We start from the raw sequence: 20657 nt of genomic DNA on the forward strand, positions 1-20657 counted from the left end.
AATTAAAAAGTGAGCAAAGGATATGAACACTGACTTTACCAAAGAAGACATTCAGGCAGCGAACAGATACATGAGGAAATGCTCTCGATCATTAGCTATTAGAGAAATGCAAATCAAAACTACAATGAGATTCCATCTCACCCCAACAAGGCTGGCATTAATCCAAAAAACATAAAATAATAAATGTTGGAGAGGTTGTGGAGAGACTGGATCACTTATACTCTACTGGTGGGAATGTAAAATGGTACAACCACTTTAGAAATCAATTTGGTGCTTCCTTAAAAAGCTAGAAGTAGAACAACCATATGATCCAGCAATCCCACTCCTTGAATTATTTTGGGAGTTTTGTTGGATTGTCTACATTTCCCCCCATTATTTTTGGTGTAAAGAGTGAAAGGCAGAAAGTTTCTTTAAAATACAGCAGGACATAAGTATGGTTGAGCTTGCCATTTTTATTCAGCAATGATACCAAAAGTTTAAACTGATGTAATAGAAAAATAAAAATCTTTAAGAGTCACAAAGGAAGAACTAAAACATTATTATCAACAAATATATGGTAATGGAGGGTGACTGACAGTGCTTTGGGGGCATTCTGCAAGAAAAGATTATGAATTCGTATTTAGAGATAAGATAGGACCATGTATATAAAAATGAGGGCTAGGAGGAAAGGGTCCTGGGTTGTGCAAATGGCTAATGACACGCTTGGGTGCTAACTGAAAGGTTGGAGGTTTGAGTCCACCCAGAGATGCCTTGCAAGAAGGGCCTGGTGATGTACTTCTGAAATTCAGCCATTGAAAACCCTATGGAGCTCAGTTCTACTCTGACACGAATGGGGTTGCCACGAGTCAGAGTTGACTCAACGGCAAATAGTTACGAACTGGTCAGAAGGAAAGGATTCTACTTATCAATACCATCCATCAGGACCACGTCAGGACAGAGAGGTAAGAGAAGACAGAGGCCAGGATTTCTGCATGTTATTATAGCCCTGGCATTCTCCAGGTAAAAGGTCTAGGAAAGTCATAGCCAGATGCATCCATGCTTACCTATTTATTGACCTTTGCATTTATGCGTTGATTGTCTTAGGTCATTTACTCTGCCACTCATTTTTTTCTGTCAGTGCTTCCCTCTTACTGACACCTGACTCTGAACAAAGCCTCCCAAAGGGTTGTTCTGTAGGCAGAACATTTTTTCCAACAGGATATTGAATCTGGCTCTGTGAATCCTGCTTCTATCACATCTTCACATAACTTTGTAACTATTTTACTTCATGTTGGGCATTTTGCAGTGGGCTTGCAAAGTGCTTTTTGACTAACTTTAATAACTTGTTTTCTCTGAGCTTACAAGAAAGAAAAGGAATCTGGCCACACTTGGATCCAGAAATTGGGAGTACCCTGAGACTAAAGCAGGGAGGTAGAGAGAAATGGTAGACTGGAGAAATGCCCGGGGAAATTTCTAGGGCAAACCCACAATACTGGAAAAAAGTTGAGAGTGAAAATCAGAAAGAGGCTAGAAATAGCCAGGAATCTGAGGCTGCAAACATGATTTTGCCATGGTTATCTATCAACAGGAGTTGCTTTCTGATTTTTTTCACAGGCATGATTACTCCTGACACAGAGTAAGTCACTTCCCCACTCCCATACATCCATGTACTTGGGAGTGACAGTCTGTGGAACGCCCAAACTGTTGAGCCTTAATCTAGGCCCAGGCTTAGTTTCAGCTTCACTCCTCCTCTCTTCAGTCTTCTTCAGGACTGGCAAAAACTGAAACACTCCCAGAATCCCTAAGGTCAACCAGTTCCATCCCCTGGGAGCTCAGGGCAACCTCCAGGATCAATTTTACACATAACACTAGTGGGGCTTTGAGGAGTGCGGTGGGAGTTCAAAGGCCTAATTCTGTGCACGTTAGGGGCCTTTCCTAAGGTTACTTAAAGACCCATGCTGTAGATTCTAGATGCTCAAAGGTGAGAAGTGGAGAAATGCAGGGCCATCAGCGTACTTTGCAGGAGCCATAAGGATGTTTGCTAAGATACAACTACATACATGTGCACACACTCATACGTAATGTGTTTGAGCCTAGCTTCCCACTCTGTCACTGCCTAACATTCAGGTAAGTGCTTCTGGGTGAGGGTGGGCTTTATGTTCACATCCTGGTGTCCTACTTTCTGAATTTCAGGTGACCAGTATTCTACTGCCTTCTTCATTCTTAGCCCATGTTGTGCAGTTCTCATCAATAAGGTCTCCACTCCCTTAAGTCTTGACTCTTGGTGTTGTCCCTTGGAGAAACTGAGGAAGCGGTTTCCAGCTACTTATCCATGACTAGGACCAACTTCTCCTCCCAAAGTATGTACAGTTAAGGGAAAAGAAACCACTGGGGGCTTGGAGGACAAAGAATGAACTCAAACTAAAAAATAAAAACAAAAGACAAGCACTGATGATGGAGTCATTGTGTTTAGTGAGTGGAAAAGAAAATTACTCCCCAACACACATCACAGAAGGCACTTCTACTCTAAGAATACAGCTAGCCTGTTTCTCAGGACTCCTGCTACTCAGATAAAACCAGAAGAGCACAGAATTCTACTCTAGAAAGCCCACACTTCACAACAGTCTTCAGTGACACCCTACTCCAGAGGAAGCTGCCCAGTCGTGTTCACTGCATTCCTTTCCTAGGAATTCTCTTGCTTTTTCTCTCCCATTCTGCTCTCACCTGGATAGTACTATCAAAAAGAAGTCGCATGAAATATCTGTGATACATAGACTAGGTTGCAGTCACACTGGCCCTACCCATGAGCCCCATCACATCTGGGAGTTGGCTATGACATCCTGAAAGAGGGATCTCAGATATAGGGGTTGAAGGTAAAAAGGAATTAAGTTAGTGTGGGCAAATATATTGTCCAGCAGCTCTGGATTATTTTAAGGATAACGGGATAGGATTTGGGAAGAACGCAAATGTTTGAATGTAGTACTTCATAAAATCTTATGTCAAAAGAGCTTAGAGGTAACATCAATTGGATGGAAGAGGATCAAGTCCCAGACAGACTTTCCAGTACCTAGCTAGAAAGACGTTGAAACATGCAGTCAGGATCCACCACCATTTCATTCCCTTTACATTCTGCCCTTTGATATACTTATTTAGTTTGTAAGAGCAAGGTGCTTTGTTTGCTTTTTAAATAACAACGGACACCGACATCCTTCCCAGGCCCACCAGTGGCTATTTCCTTAAAAGAAGTCTATTTACGTATTTGTCACTGTTAACCTAACTTAATCTAACCCATTGTCACTGAGTTGATTTTGACTCTGTTAAGTGTACTTAAGTAGGCTGTAACTCATAGTGACCCTATGTACAACAAAATGAAACAATGCTCAATCCTGTACCATCCTCACAATCATTATGCTTGATCCCATATAAATTACAGATTGAATTGTGTCCCCCCAAAATAATGTGTCAACTTGGCTAGGCCGTGGTTATCAGTATTGTGTGGTTGTCCTCCATTTTGTGACTGATGTAATTTTCCTATGTGTTGTAAACCCTAATCTCTGCCTGAAGTTAATGAGGCAAGATTAGATTATATCAAAGAGGATTAGGGAGGGATGTAACACCCTTTCTCAGATCACATCCATGATTCAATGTAAAGGGAGTTTCCCTGGAGTGTGGCCTACACCACTTTTTATCTTACAAGAGGTAAAAGGAAAGGGAAGTGAGCAGAAAGTTGGGAGACCTCATGCCACCAAGAAAGCAGTGCCAGGAATAGAGTGTATCCTTTGGACCCAGGGTCCCTGTGTGGAAAGCATCTAGTCCAGGGGAAGATGGATGACAAGGACCTTCTTCCAGACTCAACAGAGAAAACCTTACCCTGGAGCTGATGCCTTGAATTGGGACCTCTAGCTCACTAGACTGTGAGAAAAACTTCTGTTTGTTGAAGCCATCCACTTGTGGTATTTCTGTTACAACAGCACTAGCTAACTAAGACACCACTGTTGCAGCCACTGAGTCATCGATCTCTTTGAGGGTCTCTCTCTTTTTTGCTGATTCTTTACTTTACCAAGCAAGATGTACTTTTCCAAGGATGAGTCCCTCCTGATAACATATCCAAAGTAAGTGAGAAGAAGCCTCACCATTCTCGCTTCTAAGGAGCATTTTGGCTGAATGTATGCCAAGACAGTCTTGTTCCTTCTTCTAGCAGTCCACGGTATATTCAATATTCTTCATCATCATCAAAATCCAAAGGCATCAATTATTCTTTGGTCTTCCTTATTCATTGGCCAGCTTTCACATGCATATGAGGTGACTGAAATTACCATGGCTTGGGTCGGGTCCACCTTAGTCCTCAAGGTGACATCTTGCTTCTTAACACTTTAAAGAGATCTTTTGCAGCAGATTTTCCCAATGCAATATGTTGTTTGATTTCTTGACAGCTGATTCCATGGGCAATGATTTTACATCCAAGTAAAATGAAATCCTTGACAACTTCAATCTTTTCTCCATTTATCATGACATTGCTTATTGGTTCAGTTCTGAGGGTTTTTATTTTCTTTATGTTAAGGTGTAATTGATACTGTGGATTTTGATTCATCAGTAAGTGCTTTAAATCCACTTCACTTTCACCAAGCAAGGTCGTGTCATCTGCATATAGTAGGTTGTTAACGAGTCTTCCTCCAATCCTGATGCCATGTTCTTCTTCACATTATCTGGCTTCTTGGATTATTTGCTCAGCATAGAGACTGAATCTGTATGGTGAAAGGATACAACCCTGACACACACTTTTCCTGATTTTAAATCACACAGTATCCCCTCGTTCTGTTTGTACTACTGCCCCTTGGTCTATGCAAAGGTTCCTCATGAGCACTTAAGTGTTCTGGAATTCCCATCCTTTGCAATGTTATCCATAAGTTGTTATGATCCACGCAGCCAAATGCCTTTGCATAGTCAATAATACACAGGTAAACATCTTTCCGGTATTCTATGCTTTCAGCCAAGATCCATCTCACGTCAGTAATGATATCATTCATTCTACGTTCTCTTCTGAGTCCAGCTTGAAGTCAATGTACTGTTGCAACCATTTCCCCAGTGGTACTTCGAGTGTCCTCCAACCTGAGGGCCTCATCTTCCAGCACTATATCAGACAATATTCTGCTGCTATCCATGAAGTTTTTGCCAGCCAAAATTTTTCAGAATTAGATTGCCAAGTCTTTCTTCCTAATCTGTTAGTCTCGAAGCACTGCTAAAATCTATCTACCTTGTGCTATTTGAAATACCCATGGCATAGCTTCCAGCATCACAGCAACACACAAGCCACCACAGTATGACAAACTGACAGGCGAGTGGTGGAATTCATATATTTATATTATCTGAAAATAGAAGGTGAGATGATTTTGGATGCTCTGCTACTATCAGGTTTCATAGGAAGAAATATTTCTCTTTTTCAACCTGTGCTCAATCATTTTTCTTGTATCAGAAGAAATGTTTTGGTTCTATTAGTCTTCCCCTTTTTTTGTCTTTACTTTTTATTGTTGTAAAAATATAAAGAACACAACATTTACCAACTCAACATTTTTCACATGTACAGTTCAGTAAAACTGATCACATCAATCATGTTGTGCAGCCGTCATCCACATCCGTTGCCTCTCTTTCTTTTTGTGCCTTCTTATTGTTATGGTCAGATAAGGTGACCTATACGATATTTATTCTATGGAATATGTTGGATACTTTTGTAGCTTAATATAATTCTAATTTGTGTTAAAGTTCTGTATCTGCTACAGACATATTCCTTAACTTTTAGATGCAAGATTCTGTTATAAACATTTAATCCTAAATAAGATTTAAAGCTATATTTTACTTTTTTATACACTGTCTTCTTGACTTATCTGATCTTTTGGTTTCTGAGAGAGCTATGTTAAAATCTATCAGTTTCTCTTTTATTTCTATTTTAATTTCACATATTTCAAATTATGTTCTTTAAGTGGAAACAAATTCATAATTAATATATTCTTATATATTTAATGACATTTTACTAATGAATAATGAAACAATTTGTCACTAATAAAACATTCTTTATAAATATACTCTCTCAATATTAATTCTGCTATCTAAACTTCTTTTGGGCTAGATTATGCTATATATATTTTTTACCAATCTGTTTAATATCGACTTTTCTTAGTAATTAGGTTAAGAATGTCTCTGGTACTAGCATATAGCTAGATTTTGTTTTATAATGTTTTCGTGAATAAATGCAGTCTGGAATTTGTGCTGTGAGGGAGTATTATTTTTCCAGGTTTTAACCATGATTTCAGAATCATTTTTGTTATCTTAATGTTACAGTTTTAGTTTTCCATTTGGTTACTCTTTTTTTTTTTTATTAAAGCTTATGTTGTTTCTTTATATTGCTCCTCTCAATAAAACCAGGGTGATACCATGACTGCTTGCAATGTCAGCCAGGGCCACCCTCCTTTCTTCATTCTCCAAGGCATTCCTGGGATGGAGGACAAACACAAATGGATATCCATTCCTTTCTCCTCCTTGTACTTTATCACCATCCTTGGGAACTGCACCATCCTCTTCATCATCTCCACAGAGCGTTCTCTGCATAAACCCATGTTCCTGCTCCTCTGCATGTTGGCCCTCACAGACCTGGGCATGTCCACAACCACTGTTCCCAAGGTGCTGTGCATCTTCTGGTTTCGTCAGAGTGAAATTAGCTATGAGGGCTGCCTTGTCCAGCTGTTCTTTATCCATTCTATCTCTGCCATGCAGTCTGCTGTCCTGATGACCATGGCCTTTGACTGCTATGTGGCCATCTGTGAGCCCCTGCGCTATGCCACCATCCTTTCCAATAGTCGCATTGGGTTTATTGGCTTGATGAGTTTGGTGAGAGCCGTCCTCTTCATTCTCCCCATGCCCATCCTCCTGCAGCAGATGCCATTTCATGCCAATCATGTCATCCCCACCACCTACTGTGAGCACATGGCTGTGGTGAAGATGGTGTGTGTGGATACCACAGTCAACCGAACGTATGGGCTGGTAGTGGCCCTGTTGGTTGCTGGGTTGGACATCTCAGCTATTGGCTCATCTTATGTGCTAATCATCCAGGCTATAATGCGGCTCTCTTCTAAGGAAGCCCACCACAAAGCAGTCAACACCTGTACCACACACATATGTGTCATGCTTATCTCTTACACACCCTCACTTTTCTCTTTTCTTACCCACCGCTTTGGCAGAGGCATTCCACTCCACGTCCACACCATTCTTGGCAACCTCTACTTCCTTGTGCCACCAATGCTCAATCCTATTATTTATGGGGTGAAAACCAAGGAGTTTCGGCAAAAAGTGACCAAATATGGGTACCGAAGAAAGGACCCCATAACCACTGGTCCTCTTCTGAAACCTGTCTGATAATCCAGTCGTGGCTATGAGGAAGAAATGTTAAAAAGACACCGTTGCTGAGGGAATTGGCTAATGTTAGAAATATGTCATACTGGCAGATTATCTGCCAAAGAGGTTTATCCTTGGACAGGAGGACCGTCTTGGTCTCGCTAGTTTAAAAGCAAGGCAATTATACTCTACTCTATGAAATGGCAATAATAATATCTATTCTCCATATCTGACAGAGTGGTTGGTTAAATTGTATTTGATGAAGTTTATAAAAGTACTTTGTACAACACACCTTGAACATATGTAAGGTGGTGTGGGATGTTTCCATATGGAGAGCCCATAAGAACAAATGAAACTTGTCCATGTCCAGTCAATGAGCACATAATACTGCTTACTTTGCCAAGGCATGGCCAAGATGTGTATGTGTATTTGTTCTTGTGTTTAAGGGGAGGATGTGAAGTAGGGATTATTTGGTGAGGGGGAGCAGTGAGGAAGGACAGGGAAACCTTAAATTAAATTTAGAGTCATTATTTTATCATCTTCTCTATAGAAACCTTACATTTGGGCAACAGGACTTATTATTTCCTTGTAGGCTTGAGGGACTATGGAAAGGAAATCTTATCTCCAATTCTCAGAGAAATTTCAAAGAAAAAGGAGCTATAGGAAGCTCCTAAACTTAAGAGATAGATACACCTTTTGACTGATTTCATACTTAAAAAACTCCTGGAGTCAGCTCTCCTGCTGGTCTTAACTAATTTCAGCATCTGAAAAGATTCCGTTGCAAAGAAACAATTCTGAAAATATTCTGTCAATGGTCATAATTATAAAAGTCCATTTTACACTGGAGATCTCTGGTTACAGACCTCTGCAAGGTTATTTTTCTAAGGGCCCAAAAAGGAGCCATGGGTGCTTACTTAGGGCAGAGAGTGCAACTCAGATCCAGTGCCCAGACATGGGAGTGAATTAACGCCAGGGGATATTGCTTATATTTTCTAAACAACGATTTGGGATATAGAGGCAAATATTTTAAGATTCATGAAGTTTGAAACCAGAAAAATTCTAGGGTTTTTCACTGTATCATAGAGATAAAATATGAAGGCATAATTCAGTGAAAATATATACCTACCCTCAAGGCCACATGGCCACGATTTAAAGAATAATTTTAGGCTAGTTAAACTACCGGAAAAGAGAAGAAGCTTTTCCAGAGTGTGGTACCAGCTATAACTGTATAAATATATAAATAGAGGTGTCAAATAAACTGAATAGGTCAATAATATGGGCTGAGAAAAGTGGAATATTTCAGAGCTTGAAAAAAAGAGCTCAACATACAGTAGAAAAAATATAATCTTCAAGGATGGAACAGGAAGTACTTTTTCTGTAGACAGAGAACCAGAGACCAAGGAAGACGTGGGAGCAATAATGGTAGAGAACAGAGTATTGCCTACCTGAAATTAATACCAAGAGTAGATACTTCACCCATCATAACATATTGGTAAAAAAAAACCTCAGCAAATTGTTGTTGAGATTACTACTTTAAGTGACGTAGGAGTAGCAAATTCGGAAAGAACTTATGGCACTCAATCTGAACAGCTGTGGTAGCACAAAGCTAACTTTTTGTTGAGATCTGAGAGTAATTTTTTTCATCTAGTTCAAATGCAGTTGAAGTACAGAATCATGGGATTCATGTGTTGTAAAATATTATCTACCTGCCTCCTGTATTTAGCTTATTTTCCTTCTGTTTATTAGTGAAATTTTTGTAAAAATTAAAGTCTATTTTTATTAAAATTATGGGGTAAAAGATTTATTTATACCTGAGCATAATATATATTGAGAGAATTGTGCTCGGATAGTTGGCAGCAGCAGTTTATTCTGGAAAAACTGAGGGAACTAGAGAAAATCAGAGAAAACTCAAGAAGGAAATTCTTGCTGTCCGTCTTTTCTTGTTTGGGCAAATTTTTTTCCTCAGAAGTTTTATTATTCTATGGTTGATTATGTTTTACTGTAGAATGGGTTTAAGTCTTCTCCTGCCGCCTTGTTGGAAATATAACAGGTAATTCCAATATTAACTCCTTTTCTTTTCATGCCTATGAAATGGTTCCTAGCCATGGAAAAGCTGGATAATTTTTATATGTTTGATTACTGTTAGGTATTTGGAAGTTGAAATAATCCAGGGTCACCTTCTCTATTACCATCTGTATTCCATTTGGAGAACTTGTCTCTTAAATGGTTCCAAGCCATCAAATAAATAAACTATAACTGATTATATAAATAATATTTTATTCCATGTTAACATCATATAAATAAATAAGATCTAATAAATAAAATATCAGTAAAGCATCACCTCAGACTAGGGACTGAGGAATAGGAGTGGAAGATTTTAGCATGGGAGAGGCTAAGCCTAGGTTCTCCCAAAAGCAGGGCCTAAGACAAAAGCTTGCCTTTCTGCAGTTTATTTGGAAATGCGATCCCAGGGGGCAGGAGTGCAGGACAGGTATGGTAAAACAGGGAATGAGGAAAAGCTAATACAAGGAATTCTTAGCCTGTTGCACACTGCTACCAGAAACTAGTCCCCAGTCCTGCCAGGACCACCTGAATAGCCTCATGGAGTGCATCCCAGGATTGTCTTGTCAAGGGGATGAAAGCATTTTCCCCAATGGCTACCGTGGGGCTTCCGGGCTGCCCCGCAGATGCTAACTCCCTCGCATTTCCTGGTTGTGTACCATTTGTTGCAGAGCTGGCTGCAGGGGGAGTCCTATGTTGCGGAGTTAGGCAGGAAGCTACACACGTTAGGTACAACCTGAGGTGAGGCAATGCTTGGTTGCACCTGCGAGGAACTGGTCAAAGCATCAGTGGCTAGAGAAGAGGTGAGGTCAAAGGGATTATGAAAAGGTGGAAAAGGAGTGCCTAATGCAAAGATCAACGGGGCTAAAGGATTATGGATTTTCTCAGAGATTAGTAGGGAGCCCACACCTTGAGCCCACTGCACAGTTTTTTTTTTTTTTTTAAATCTTCCAACTTTTAGGATCAAAATCATCTAACTTTGTTAAAATCAGTTATCCTTGGGTTCATTCCAACTTATGGCAACCGCATGTGTGACCCCAGAGTAGAACTGTGGTCTATAGGGTTTTCAAAGGCTGATTTTTCAGAAGTAGTCAGCCAGGCCTTTCTTATGAGGCAACTCTAGGTGGACTTGAACCTACAACAGTTTGGTCAACAAATGAGTGCATTGACTATTTGCACCACTCAAGGACTAGTTTTTTAAGAAAACTCAATTTCCGCAAACAGTTTCAGCTAATTGAGGAAACCTTCATACATATATGGAAATATTCTTTAAAAAAATTAAAACAACTTCTAGAAAGGAAAGAGCTTTTAGAGATGTGCGTGCTTTTCCTCACTTCTTACTTCTTTCAGAGCCTTATTTTTTTTTACAGACTGAAATAAAAATGTTATACTTTTGCTATTCTTTTTTTTTTGTATGTTTGTTTAATGTGTGTATTTCGTAAGTATGTCTTATTTTTTCCCTTCATTGGAAAATCTGCCACATTTTGAACTCATGTTCCATTTTGATAGAAATAAAAGCACCACTTCTCACCCCTCTTCCGGGAGCCTAATGTGTATGCCCAGGAGGGCTCTTTCATTCCTTAGGACCTCAGGGAGATTCTCTTCTTCATATACTGTTGCGTCAAATAAAGCCACCTGAGTTTACTTTCTTTAGTTTGTATTTTTACAAAATATTTTATATTTCTACTTGTGTGATATAAAAATTTATATTAGAAGGTTGAATTTTTTTTTGTTTTTTTTTTTTTACATCTATCAAATATGCTTTCCATCAGTTTAAAGATAATTTTTAGGCACAGATTTTCTGCCTCAGCTTAAAATATTGCTGCTTTGAAGTCCTCCTCTCCTAACTTTAGTCACTGTGGCAGTTTTGATGAGACCAGTGTACCTTAGACTATGCTATACTTTTACAAATTCTCTGCTTTAGCTAAAGTTAGAAAACGAATAAGTTTTTATCTGGCTAAATATCTCTTTTTGCATTTCGTTTAAATTATTTTTAAAATGTTATCTTTTTGGTTAGCTTGGATTTAGGAATCTGAGTCTTATATGCCAGCACCTATATCAAAACATTTCAATAATCAATTCTGTGGCAAAATAAATCTCATACATATATGTGGAATAGGTGCAACTCACAGAGGATTCTTTGGGTGGTGAGTATTTTAGCTTTGACAGGCATAGCTTTATATTTTATTATTTTTAAGCTCATAAAGTAGAATACAAAAAAGATGTCCTGTCATCATTCTGGGAATTCGTAGGACTGTTTCTGAATTTAAATACATTTTATAGTTCTATGGAAGAAACTACAAAATTTCATTCTTTGTAAAATATGAGTGAAACAGAAGACATAAATTGAGTATTTAAATATTAATTCAAATAGTTGATATCAGAAAAATGCAGAGTAGAGTCAAGCAGGACATGTAAAACACAACTGACTGTGAGGAAGGAAACTATCAGGTAAGAATTTTCTTCAGTTTAGGGGATTTTGTTTTCAACTTTGACGTGTAATTATCAGTCATAACACAAAAAAGCTATCTCAGAAGGGTCCTCCTTTCAGGAAGTTCCTCATTAGGTTACTGACGTAAACCTAGAATTTATTCAGAAAAAAGTATAAGCAAGGTTGACAGGTGAAAAAATGAAAAGGTTTTCAATTTGTATCGAGTCTCTCCCTCTGCCGCCTCATTTTATTTCCAAGTAATTATGTTTTTAGGTGCTTTTAAAAGGTCATTTTTATTTTAATAACACAAAGCCTCTTGACCCTTCTGCCCACTCTACTATAGCCAGGCCTGGTTATTCAGATAACCTGAAATCAAGAAAACTGAGACTAAGGCGTCCACATCTGGGTGGATGTCACAGGTTAGAGACCACTATAAATCTGTGGTAGAATATTCTCACTTTTAGTAAATTATCAAATGTGAACTTAAGAAAAAATGCAACCCTATCATAAGTGTCTTTACTTATCTTTCGTGAAACAAAATATATAGCGAAAATTAAAAGAATAATAACTCCTGTGGGTGAAGTTGACTTATAGTTTACAATTTATACAAATGGCCACAAATTATTTCAGTTTTTTTTTTTTGAGCATTTGTTTATTTAATAATATATCTTTAGTGATTGGCCCGTATCAGTACAAACATTAGTCTTTTCCATAGCTGTATTATATTCCTTTTTAAGTTTGTCTACATTTGTTTATAAGGCCCAGGAGTGATTTAAGCAGTCATGTATTGATGAACAGAAGTCTGTTTCCAGGATTTTGTTATTTAAAAAAATGTAGCATAAGTACTTTCCTGTATTGACTTTTTTTGCACATAGCAAGTATTATTGAAAGACAAATATGTAGTAATAAAATTATTAGGGGAAAGGGTGCGAGCATTTTCTACTTTCTTATTGGGTCACCAAAAAGCATTACATGAAATATAAACAATAAAATGTAAAGTATAGAAAGTAAATATCCTCCCAAATAATGGCTGGTAATTGTGTGGCAAGCAACTCTTTAGATCTCTTTTAATGTAAAGAAAATTCTCTAAGTATTGTTACTAAAAACTGGAATCACAGTATACATACTGTTTTTCAATTTACTTATTTTTATAATTTATTTTATTTTAGTTGTTGTTAAGAATATACACAGCAGAGCACACACCAGTTCAACAATTTCTACATGCACAATTCAGTGACATTGAGTACATTCTTCAAGTTGTGCAGTCATTCTCACCTTCCTTTTCTGTGTTGTTCCTCTCCCATTAATATAAACTCACTGCCCTCTAAGTTTCCTATCTAATCTTTCAGGTCGATGTTGTCAGTTTTATCCCATATAGCTATATGTTAAAAGAGCACAATGCTTAAGGCAGATGTTCTTTATTAGTTAAACTAAACTATTGTTTGGTTTTAAGAAGACTTCAGGGAATATTTTAGTTTAAGTTTTAAAGATTCTCTCAGGGCAGAAATTTCAGGGGCAATGATGTAGACATTTAAAGAAACAGGAGTGAAGCAAGACAATGGAGTTTACTGGTTACTGGTAATTCGTTTTAATGCCCTGTTGAAGGATAATGAGAGACTGGGAGCCATTAGCAAGTGTTTAATAGCTAAGTGTAAGTACCAGAGAGCCTCTGTGGTGGTAGCGTGTGAAGAAGCCCTCATAACTTGTAGTGGAAGGTCAGGCACAATCGAATGATAGGCTGAAGACCTGATCGTAAGAGTTGAAGGGCTCCCGTGATGTTCTAATATTTAGCAAAGGTGGTTGTGTTATGTGTAGGTCAGGGTCTTAGAAAGGAGAACCTGGAATTCTAAAAACTGGGACAGAGACAGTAAGATCTGGATGGATGCCCCTGAGAATGTCAACTCAATAACACCCTTTGGACAATTACTGCTGTGCTAGAAGATTCTACAGAAGCTCCTGCCTCAAAAGAAGACAAGGCACCACCCTCAGGACATGCCCTCTCCTCTCCTGGCTGCCAGGCTGATAAACCCCATTGCCATCGAGTTGATTCTGACTCAGAGCAAGTGTTCCAAAGTAGAATTGTACTCTATAAGGTTTTCTTGGCTGTAATCTTTACAGAACCAGATGGCAAGGTCTTTCTTCCACAGCACTGCTGGTTGGGTTTGAACTGCCAAACTTTCAGTTAGTAATTGAACACAAACTGCACCAACCAAGGACCAAACTAGGGCTAAATCACTGGATAACACGGTTAAGTGCACTCTAGACCTCATAAGGGAAGGAAGAGACTGTGCACCTAAAGAGTTACAAGAACTGTTGTTAGATGCCATCCACTCTGTTTCGACTCATAATGTTCCTATGTACAACAGAAGGAAACACTGCCTAGTTCTGCACCATCTCACAGTCTTTGTTATGCTTGACCCCATTGTCATAGCCACGGTGCCAATCCACCTCATTGAGGTTCTTCCTCTTTTTTACTGACCCTCTGCTTTACCAAGCACGATGTCCTTCTCCACGGACTGATTCCTGCTAATAACATGTCCAAAGTATGTGAGAGGTAGTCTCACCATCCTTACTTCTAAGGAGCATTATGGCTGTACTTCTACCAAGACAGATTTGTTTGTTCTTTTGCCAGTCCAGGGTATATTCAGTATTCTCCTCCAAAGTCACAATGCAAAGGTGTCAATTCGTCTTCAGTCTTCCTTACTCATTGTCCAGCTTTTGCATGCATATGAGGCAATTGAAAACAACATGGATTGGGTCAGGCCCACCTTAGTCTTCAAGGTGACATCTTTGCTTTCTAGCACTTTTAAAGAGGTCTTCTGCAGTAGTTTTGCCCAATGCATTGTGTCATTCGATTTCTTGACTGCTGCTTCAAAGAGTGTTGATTGTAGATCCAAGTAAAATGAAATCCTTAACAACTTCAGTCTTTTCTCGATTTATCATGATGTTGCTTATTGGCCCAGTTGTGATGATTTTTGTTTTCTTTACACTGAGGTGTACTCCATATTGAAGGCTGTGGTCTTTAATCTTCATCAGAAAGTACTTCACTTTCAGCAAGCAAGATTGTGTCATCTGCATATCACAGGTTGTTGATGAGTTCTCCTCCAATTCTGATACTGTGTTCTTCGTGTAGCCCAGCTTCTCGGATTATTTGCGCAACATAAAGTTTGAATAATATGGTGGAAGGATACAAACCTGAAGCACACCTTCCCTGACTTTAAACCAAGCAGTATCCCCTTGTTCTGTTCTAATAACTGCTCCTTCATCAATGTACAGGTTCCTCATGAGTACAATTGTTTTGGAACTCCCATTCTTCACAATGTTATCCATAATTTGTTATGATACACACAGTCTAATGCCTTTGCATAGTCAATAAATATAGGTAAACATCTCTCTGGTATTCTCTGCTTTCAATCAAGATCCATCGGACATCAGCAATGATATCAATGGTTCCACATCTTCTTCTGAATCCAGCTTAAATTTCTGACAGTTCCCCATCGATTTACTGCTGCAAATGCTTTTAAATGATCATCAGTAAAATTTTACTTGCCTTTGGTATTAATGATATTGTTCAATAATTTCTGCATTTGGATGGATCACCTTTCTTTGGAATAGACATAAATATGGATTTCTTCCAGTAGGTTGGCCAGGTAGCTATCTTCCAATTTTCTTGGCATAGTCAAGTGAACACTTCCAGCTCTGCATCTGTTTGTTAAAACATTTCAGTTGGTATTCTGTCAATTCCTGGAGCCTTTTAGTTTTTCTCCAGTGCTTTCACTGTAGTTTGGGCCACTCCCTTCAGCACCATCGATTCCTGATCATATGCTACCTCCTGAAATGGTTGAGCATTGACCCATTCTTTTTGGTATAGCAACTGTGTATATTCCTTCTATCTTCTTTTGATGCTTGCTGTGTGGTTCAGTATTTTGCCCAGAGAATCCTTCACTATTGCAGCTTTAGGCTTGATTTTTTCTCTTCAGTTCTTTCAGCTTGAGAAATGCCGAGCATTATCTTCCCTTTTGGTTTTCTATCTCCAGGTGTTTGCACGTGGGATTATAATACTTTGTCTTCTCGAGCTGCCCTTTAAAATCTGTTCAGCTCTTTGACTTCATCATTTCTTCCTTTCACTTTAGCTACTTGATGTTCAGGAGCAAGTTTCAGAATCTCTTCTGACATACATTTTTTTTTTCTTTCTTTCCTCTCTCTCTAGTTTTTAAATGTTTTCCCCCTTTTAATTTTAAAAAAATGGAAAAAATTTTCAAACATACAAAGAAGATGAAAGAATATTAGAATGAACATTCTTATACCTTTCAACAAAATCGCCAAATTTTGTATGTCTCTTAAATTTCTATTTACCTATAAGAGCTCCAATTCTCTTAAAAAAAAAAAAAAGGCATTTATTTCCAGATAAAACATCTTTCCTGTCTTTTTAATGACATCTTGCTTTCTTTATGTATGATATCCTTGACTAGAAGAATTCATCTAGTTTTCTGTCACTGGTGTCCAACAAGTCAAATCTCTTCTTGAGATAATCTGTAAATTCAGGTGAGATTTACTCAAGATCATATATTGGCTCTTGTGGACTTGTTCTAATTTGCTTCAGCTTCAACTTGAATTTGCACATGAGTAATGTTCTCTTCCACAGTTGGGCCCTGGTCTTGTTCTGACTGATGAGATTGTGATTTTCCATCATCTCTTGCCACAGACATAGTCAATTTGATTCCAGTGCATCCCATCTGGCAATGTCCACATGTATAGTGGCCATTTGTATTGTTGAAAAAAGGTGTTTCCAAATGAAGAAGTTGTTGGTCTTGCAAAATTCTTTCATGCCTTCTCCAGCATTGTTTCTATCACCAAGGCCATATTTTCCAACTACCGATCCATCTTCTTTGTTTCCAGCTTTTGCATTCCAATCACCAGTAATTATGAATGCATTCTGATTGCATGTTTGATCAATTTCATACTACCGAAGTTGGTAAAAATCTTCAGTTTCTTCACCTTTGGCCTTAGGGGTTAGTGCATCAACTTGAATAATAGTTGCATTTAACTGTTCTTCCTTGTGGGCATATGGATATTTTCCTATCACTTACTAATTTGTACTTTAGGATAGATCTTGAAATGTTCTTTTTGACAATGAAAGCAACGCCATTCCTCTTCAAGTTGTCATTCCCGGCATAGTAGATGATATGATTGTCTGATTCAAAATAGCAAATACCAGTCCATTTCAGCTCACTAATGCCTAGGAAATTGATGTTTATGAGAGGCACCTCCTGGGACTGAATTTTGTGAGTGCTTGACCAAAGGTTCTGGAGGATAAGGCTATAGAACGAGATTTTATGGGCTTTCTCAGGACATGGGTCTTAACACTTGTTTCAGTTTTCTGTCACTGCATAACCAATCACCACAAGCTGAAATCTTTTTTTTTTTTATTGTGCTTTAAGTGAAAATTTAAATTCAAATCAGTTTCTCAAACAAAAACTTATACACACATTGATATGTGACCCTAGTTGCTCTCCCTACAATATGACAGCACACTCCTCTCTACTCTGTATTTCCCATGTCCATTCAACAAGCTCCTCTCCCCCTCTGCCTTCTCATCTCGTCTGCCCATAGTCTCATGTGTCTACTTGAGCTAAGAACCACACTCCTTACCACTGTACGTCTTATAGTCCAGTCTAATCTTTGTCTGGAGAGTTGACTTTGAGGATGTTTTTAGCTTTGGGCTAACAAAGAGACTGGGGGCCAAAATCTCTGGGGTTCCTCCAGTCTGGTGTCTGGTCTTTTTACTAGAATTTGAGGTCTGCACCCCAGGTTTTTCCTGCTCCATCAGGGATTCTCTGTTGCGTTCCCTATCAGGGCAGTCATAGGTAGTAGCCAGCACCATCTAGTTCTCCCACTCTCAGGCTGAGGTAGCATCTAGCTTATGTGGCCCTTTCTTTCTCTTGGGTTCATATTTTCCTTGTGTCTTTGGTGTTACTCGTTCTCCTTTGCTCCAGGTGAGTTGAGACCAATTGATACATCTTAGATAGCTGCTTGCTAGCTTTTAAGACCCCAGATGCCACTCACCAAAGTGGGATGCAAAACGTTTTCTTAATACACTTTGTTATGCCAGTTGATCTAGGTGTCCCCTAAAACCATGGTCCCCAGACACCCACCCCTGCTACTTCAGCCTTCAAAGTGTTTGGTTGTATTTAGGAAACTTCTTACCTTTTGTGGCAGTCCAGTTGGGCTGAATTCCCCTGTATTGTGTTGTGTTCTTCCCTTCACCTAAAATAATTCTTTTCTACTAACTAGTTACTGAATACCCCCTCCCTCCCACCCTAGCCACACTCATAACTGTCAAAGATGTTTTCTTATGTGTTTAAACCTTTTTTTGAGTTCTTATAATAGTGCTCTCATACAGTATTTGTCCTTTTGCAACTGATCAATTTCACACAACATAATGCCTTCCAGATTCCTCCATATTATGAGATGTTTCACTGATTCATATTTGTTCTTTATCATTGTATAGTATTCCACTGTGTGAATATACCATAATATGTTTATCCATTCATCCGTTGATGGGCACCTTGGTTGTTTCCATCTTTTTGCTATTGTAAACAGTACTGCAATGAACCTGGGTGTGCATATATGTTTGTGTGAAGGCTCTTATTTCTCTAGGATATATTCCAAGGAGTGGGATTGCTGGATCGTATGGCAGTTCTATTTATAGCTTTCTAAGGTACACCAGATTGATTTCCAAAGTGGTACCATTTTACATTCCCACCAGCAGTGTATAAGTGTGCCAGTCTCTCCACAACCTCTCCAGCATTTATTATTTTGTGTTTTTTGGATTAATGCCAGCCTTATAGGGTTGAGATGGTATCTCATTGTAGTTTTGATTTGCATTTCTCTAATGGCTAAACATCATGAGCATTTCCTCATGTATCTGTTAGCAGCCTGAATGTCATCTTTGGTGAAGTCCCTGTTCATATGCTTTACACATTTTTTAATTGAGTTATTTGTCTTTTTCTTGTTGAGGTTTTGCAGTATCTTATAGAAATTAGATGCTAATCAGATATGTCATAGCCAAAATTTTTTTCCCAGTCAGTAGGTAGTCTTTTTACTCTTTTGCTGAAGTCTTTGGATGAGGATAGGTGTTTGATTTTTAGGAGCTCCCAGTTATCTAGTTTCTCTTCAGGTGTTTGTGTATTTGTAGTAATTTTTAGTATACTGTTTATGCCATGTATTAGGGCTCCTCGTGTTGTCCTTATTTTTACTGCCATGGTCTTTATCATTTCAGATTTTATATTTAGGTCTTTGATCCATTTTGAGTTAGTTTTTGTGCGTGGTGTCAGGCATGGGTCTTGTTTCCTTTTTTTTTTTTTGGCGGATGGTTGTCCACTTATGCCAGTACCATTTATTAAAGAGTCTGTCTTTTCCCTCTTTAACAGACTTTAGGTCTTTGTCAAAAATCAGCTACTCACAGGTGAATGGATTTACGTCTGCCTTCTCAATTCTGTTCGATTGGTCTATGTATCTTTTGTTGTACCAGTACCAGGCTATTTTGAGTATTGTGGAGGTATAATAGATTCTAAAATCAGGTAGTGTGAGGCCTCACACTTTGTTCTTTTTCAGTAATTCTTTCCTTATCTGGGGCCTCTTGCCCTTCCATATGAAGTTGGTAATTTGTTTCTCCATCTCATTAAAAATGTCATTGGAATTTGGATTGAGGTTGTATTGTATCTATAGATCACTTTGGATGGGATAGACATTTTTACAATGTTGAGTCTTCCTATCCACTAGCAAGGTATGTTTTTCTACTTATGTAGATCTCTTATGTTTTCTTGCAGTAGTGTCTTATAGTTTTCTTTGTATAAGTCTTTTACATTTCTGGTTAAATTTATTCCTAAGTATTTGATCTTCTTGGGATCTATTGTAAATGGTACTGATTTGGTAATTTCCTCTTTGACGTTCTCTTTGTTGGTGTAAAGAAATCCAAATGATTTTTGTATGTTTATCTTGTATCCTGATACTTGGCAGAAATCTTCTATTACTTCTTCTATTAGTTCTTGTGGATTCTTTTGGATTTTCTGTGTATAAGATCATATCATCTGCAGATAGAGATATTTTTTCATCTTCCTTACAAATTTGGATGTCCTTTATTTCTTTTTTTTAGCATAATTGTTGTGGCTAGGACCTCCAACACAATGTTGAATAAGAGTTGTGAAAAAGGGCATCCTTGTCTGGTTCCCATTCTCAGGGGAAAATGCTTTCCAATTCTCTCTATTTAGGATGATTTTGGCTATTGGTTTTGTATAAATTCCCTTTATTATGTTGAGGAATTTTCCTTCTAATCCTATTTTGCTGAGGATTTTTATCATGAATGGGCATTGGACTTTGTCAATTTTCTGTTCTGCATCAATTGATAGGATCACATGGTTCTTGTCTTTTGTTTTATTTAGATGGTATATTACATCAAATGTTTTGCTGATGTTGAATCATCCCTGCATATCTGGCATGAATCCCACTTGGTCATGGCGAATTTTTTTTTTTCTTTTTTGACATGTTGTTGAATTCTATTGGCTAGAATTTTGTTGAAGATTTTTGCATCTGAGTTCATGAGGGATATAGGTCTGTAATGGTCTTTTTTTGTGATGTCTTTACCTGGTTTTGGTATCAAGGTTATGCTGATTGCATAGAATGAGTTTGGAAGTATTTCATCCTTGTCTATGCTCTGAAATACCTATAGTAGTAGTGCTGTTAACTCCTCTCTGAAAGTTTGGTAGAATTCTCCAGTGAAACCCTCAGGGCCAGGGCT

General features: G+C 38.3%; 1 protein-coding gene across 1 annotated transcript; it reads left to right on the forward strand.

The window, feature by feature from the left end:
* The first annotated feature begins 6201 nt into the window (after positions 1–6201).
* LOC100655965 (olfactory receptor 52P1-like) lies at positions 6202–8411 on the forward strand. Its single transcript, XM_003421442.3, has one exon. The coding sequence runs from the start codon at positions 6409–6411 to the stop codon at positions 7384–7386; it is 978 nt and encodes a 325-aa protein (XP_003421490.2). The 5' UTR covers positions 6202–6408; the 3' UTR covers positions 7387–8411.
* The last annotated feature ends 12246 nt before the right edge of the window (positions 8412–20657 follow it).

The sequence above is a fragment of the Loxodonta africana genome, chromosome 7, assembly GCF_030014295.1.
Source record: "Loxodonta africana isolate mLoxAfr1 chromosome 7, mLoxAfr1.hap2, whole genome shotgun sequence".
Lineage (NCBI taxonomy): Eukaryota > Metazoa > Chordata > Mammalia > Proboscidea > Elephantidae > Loxodonta > Loxodonta africana.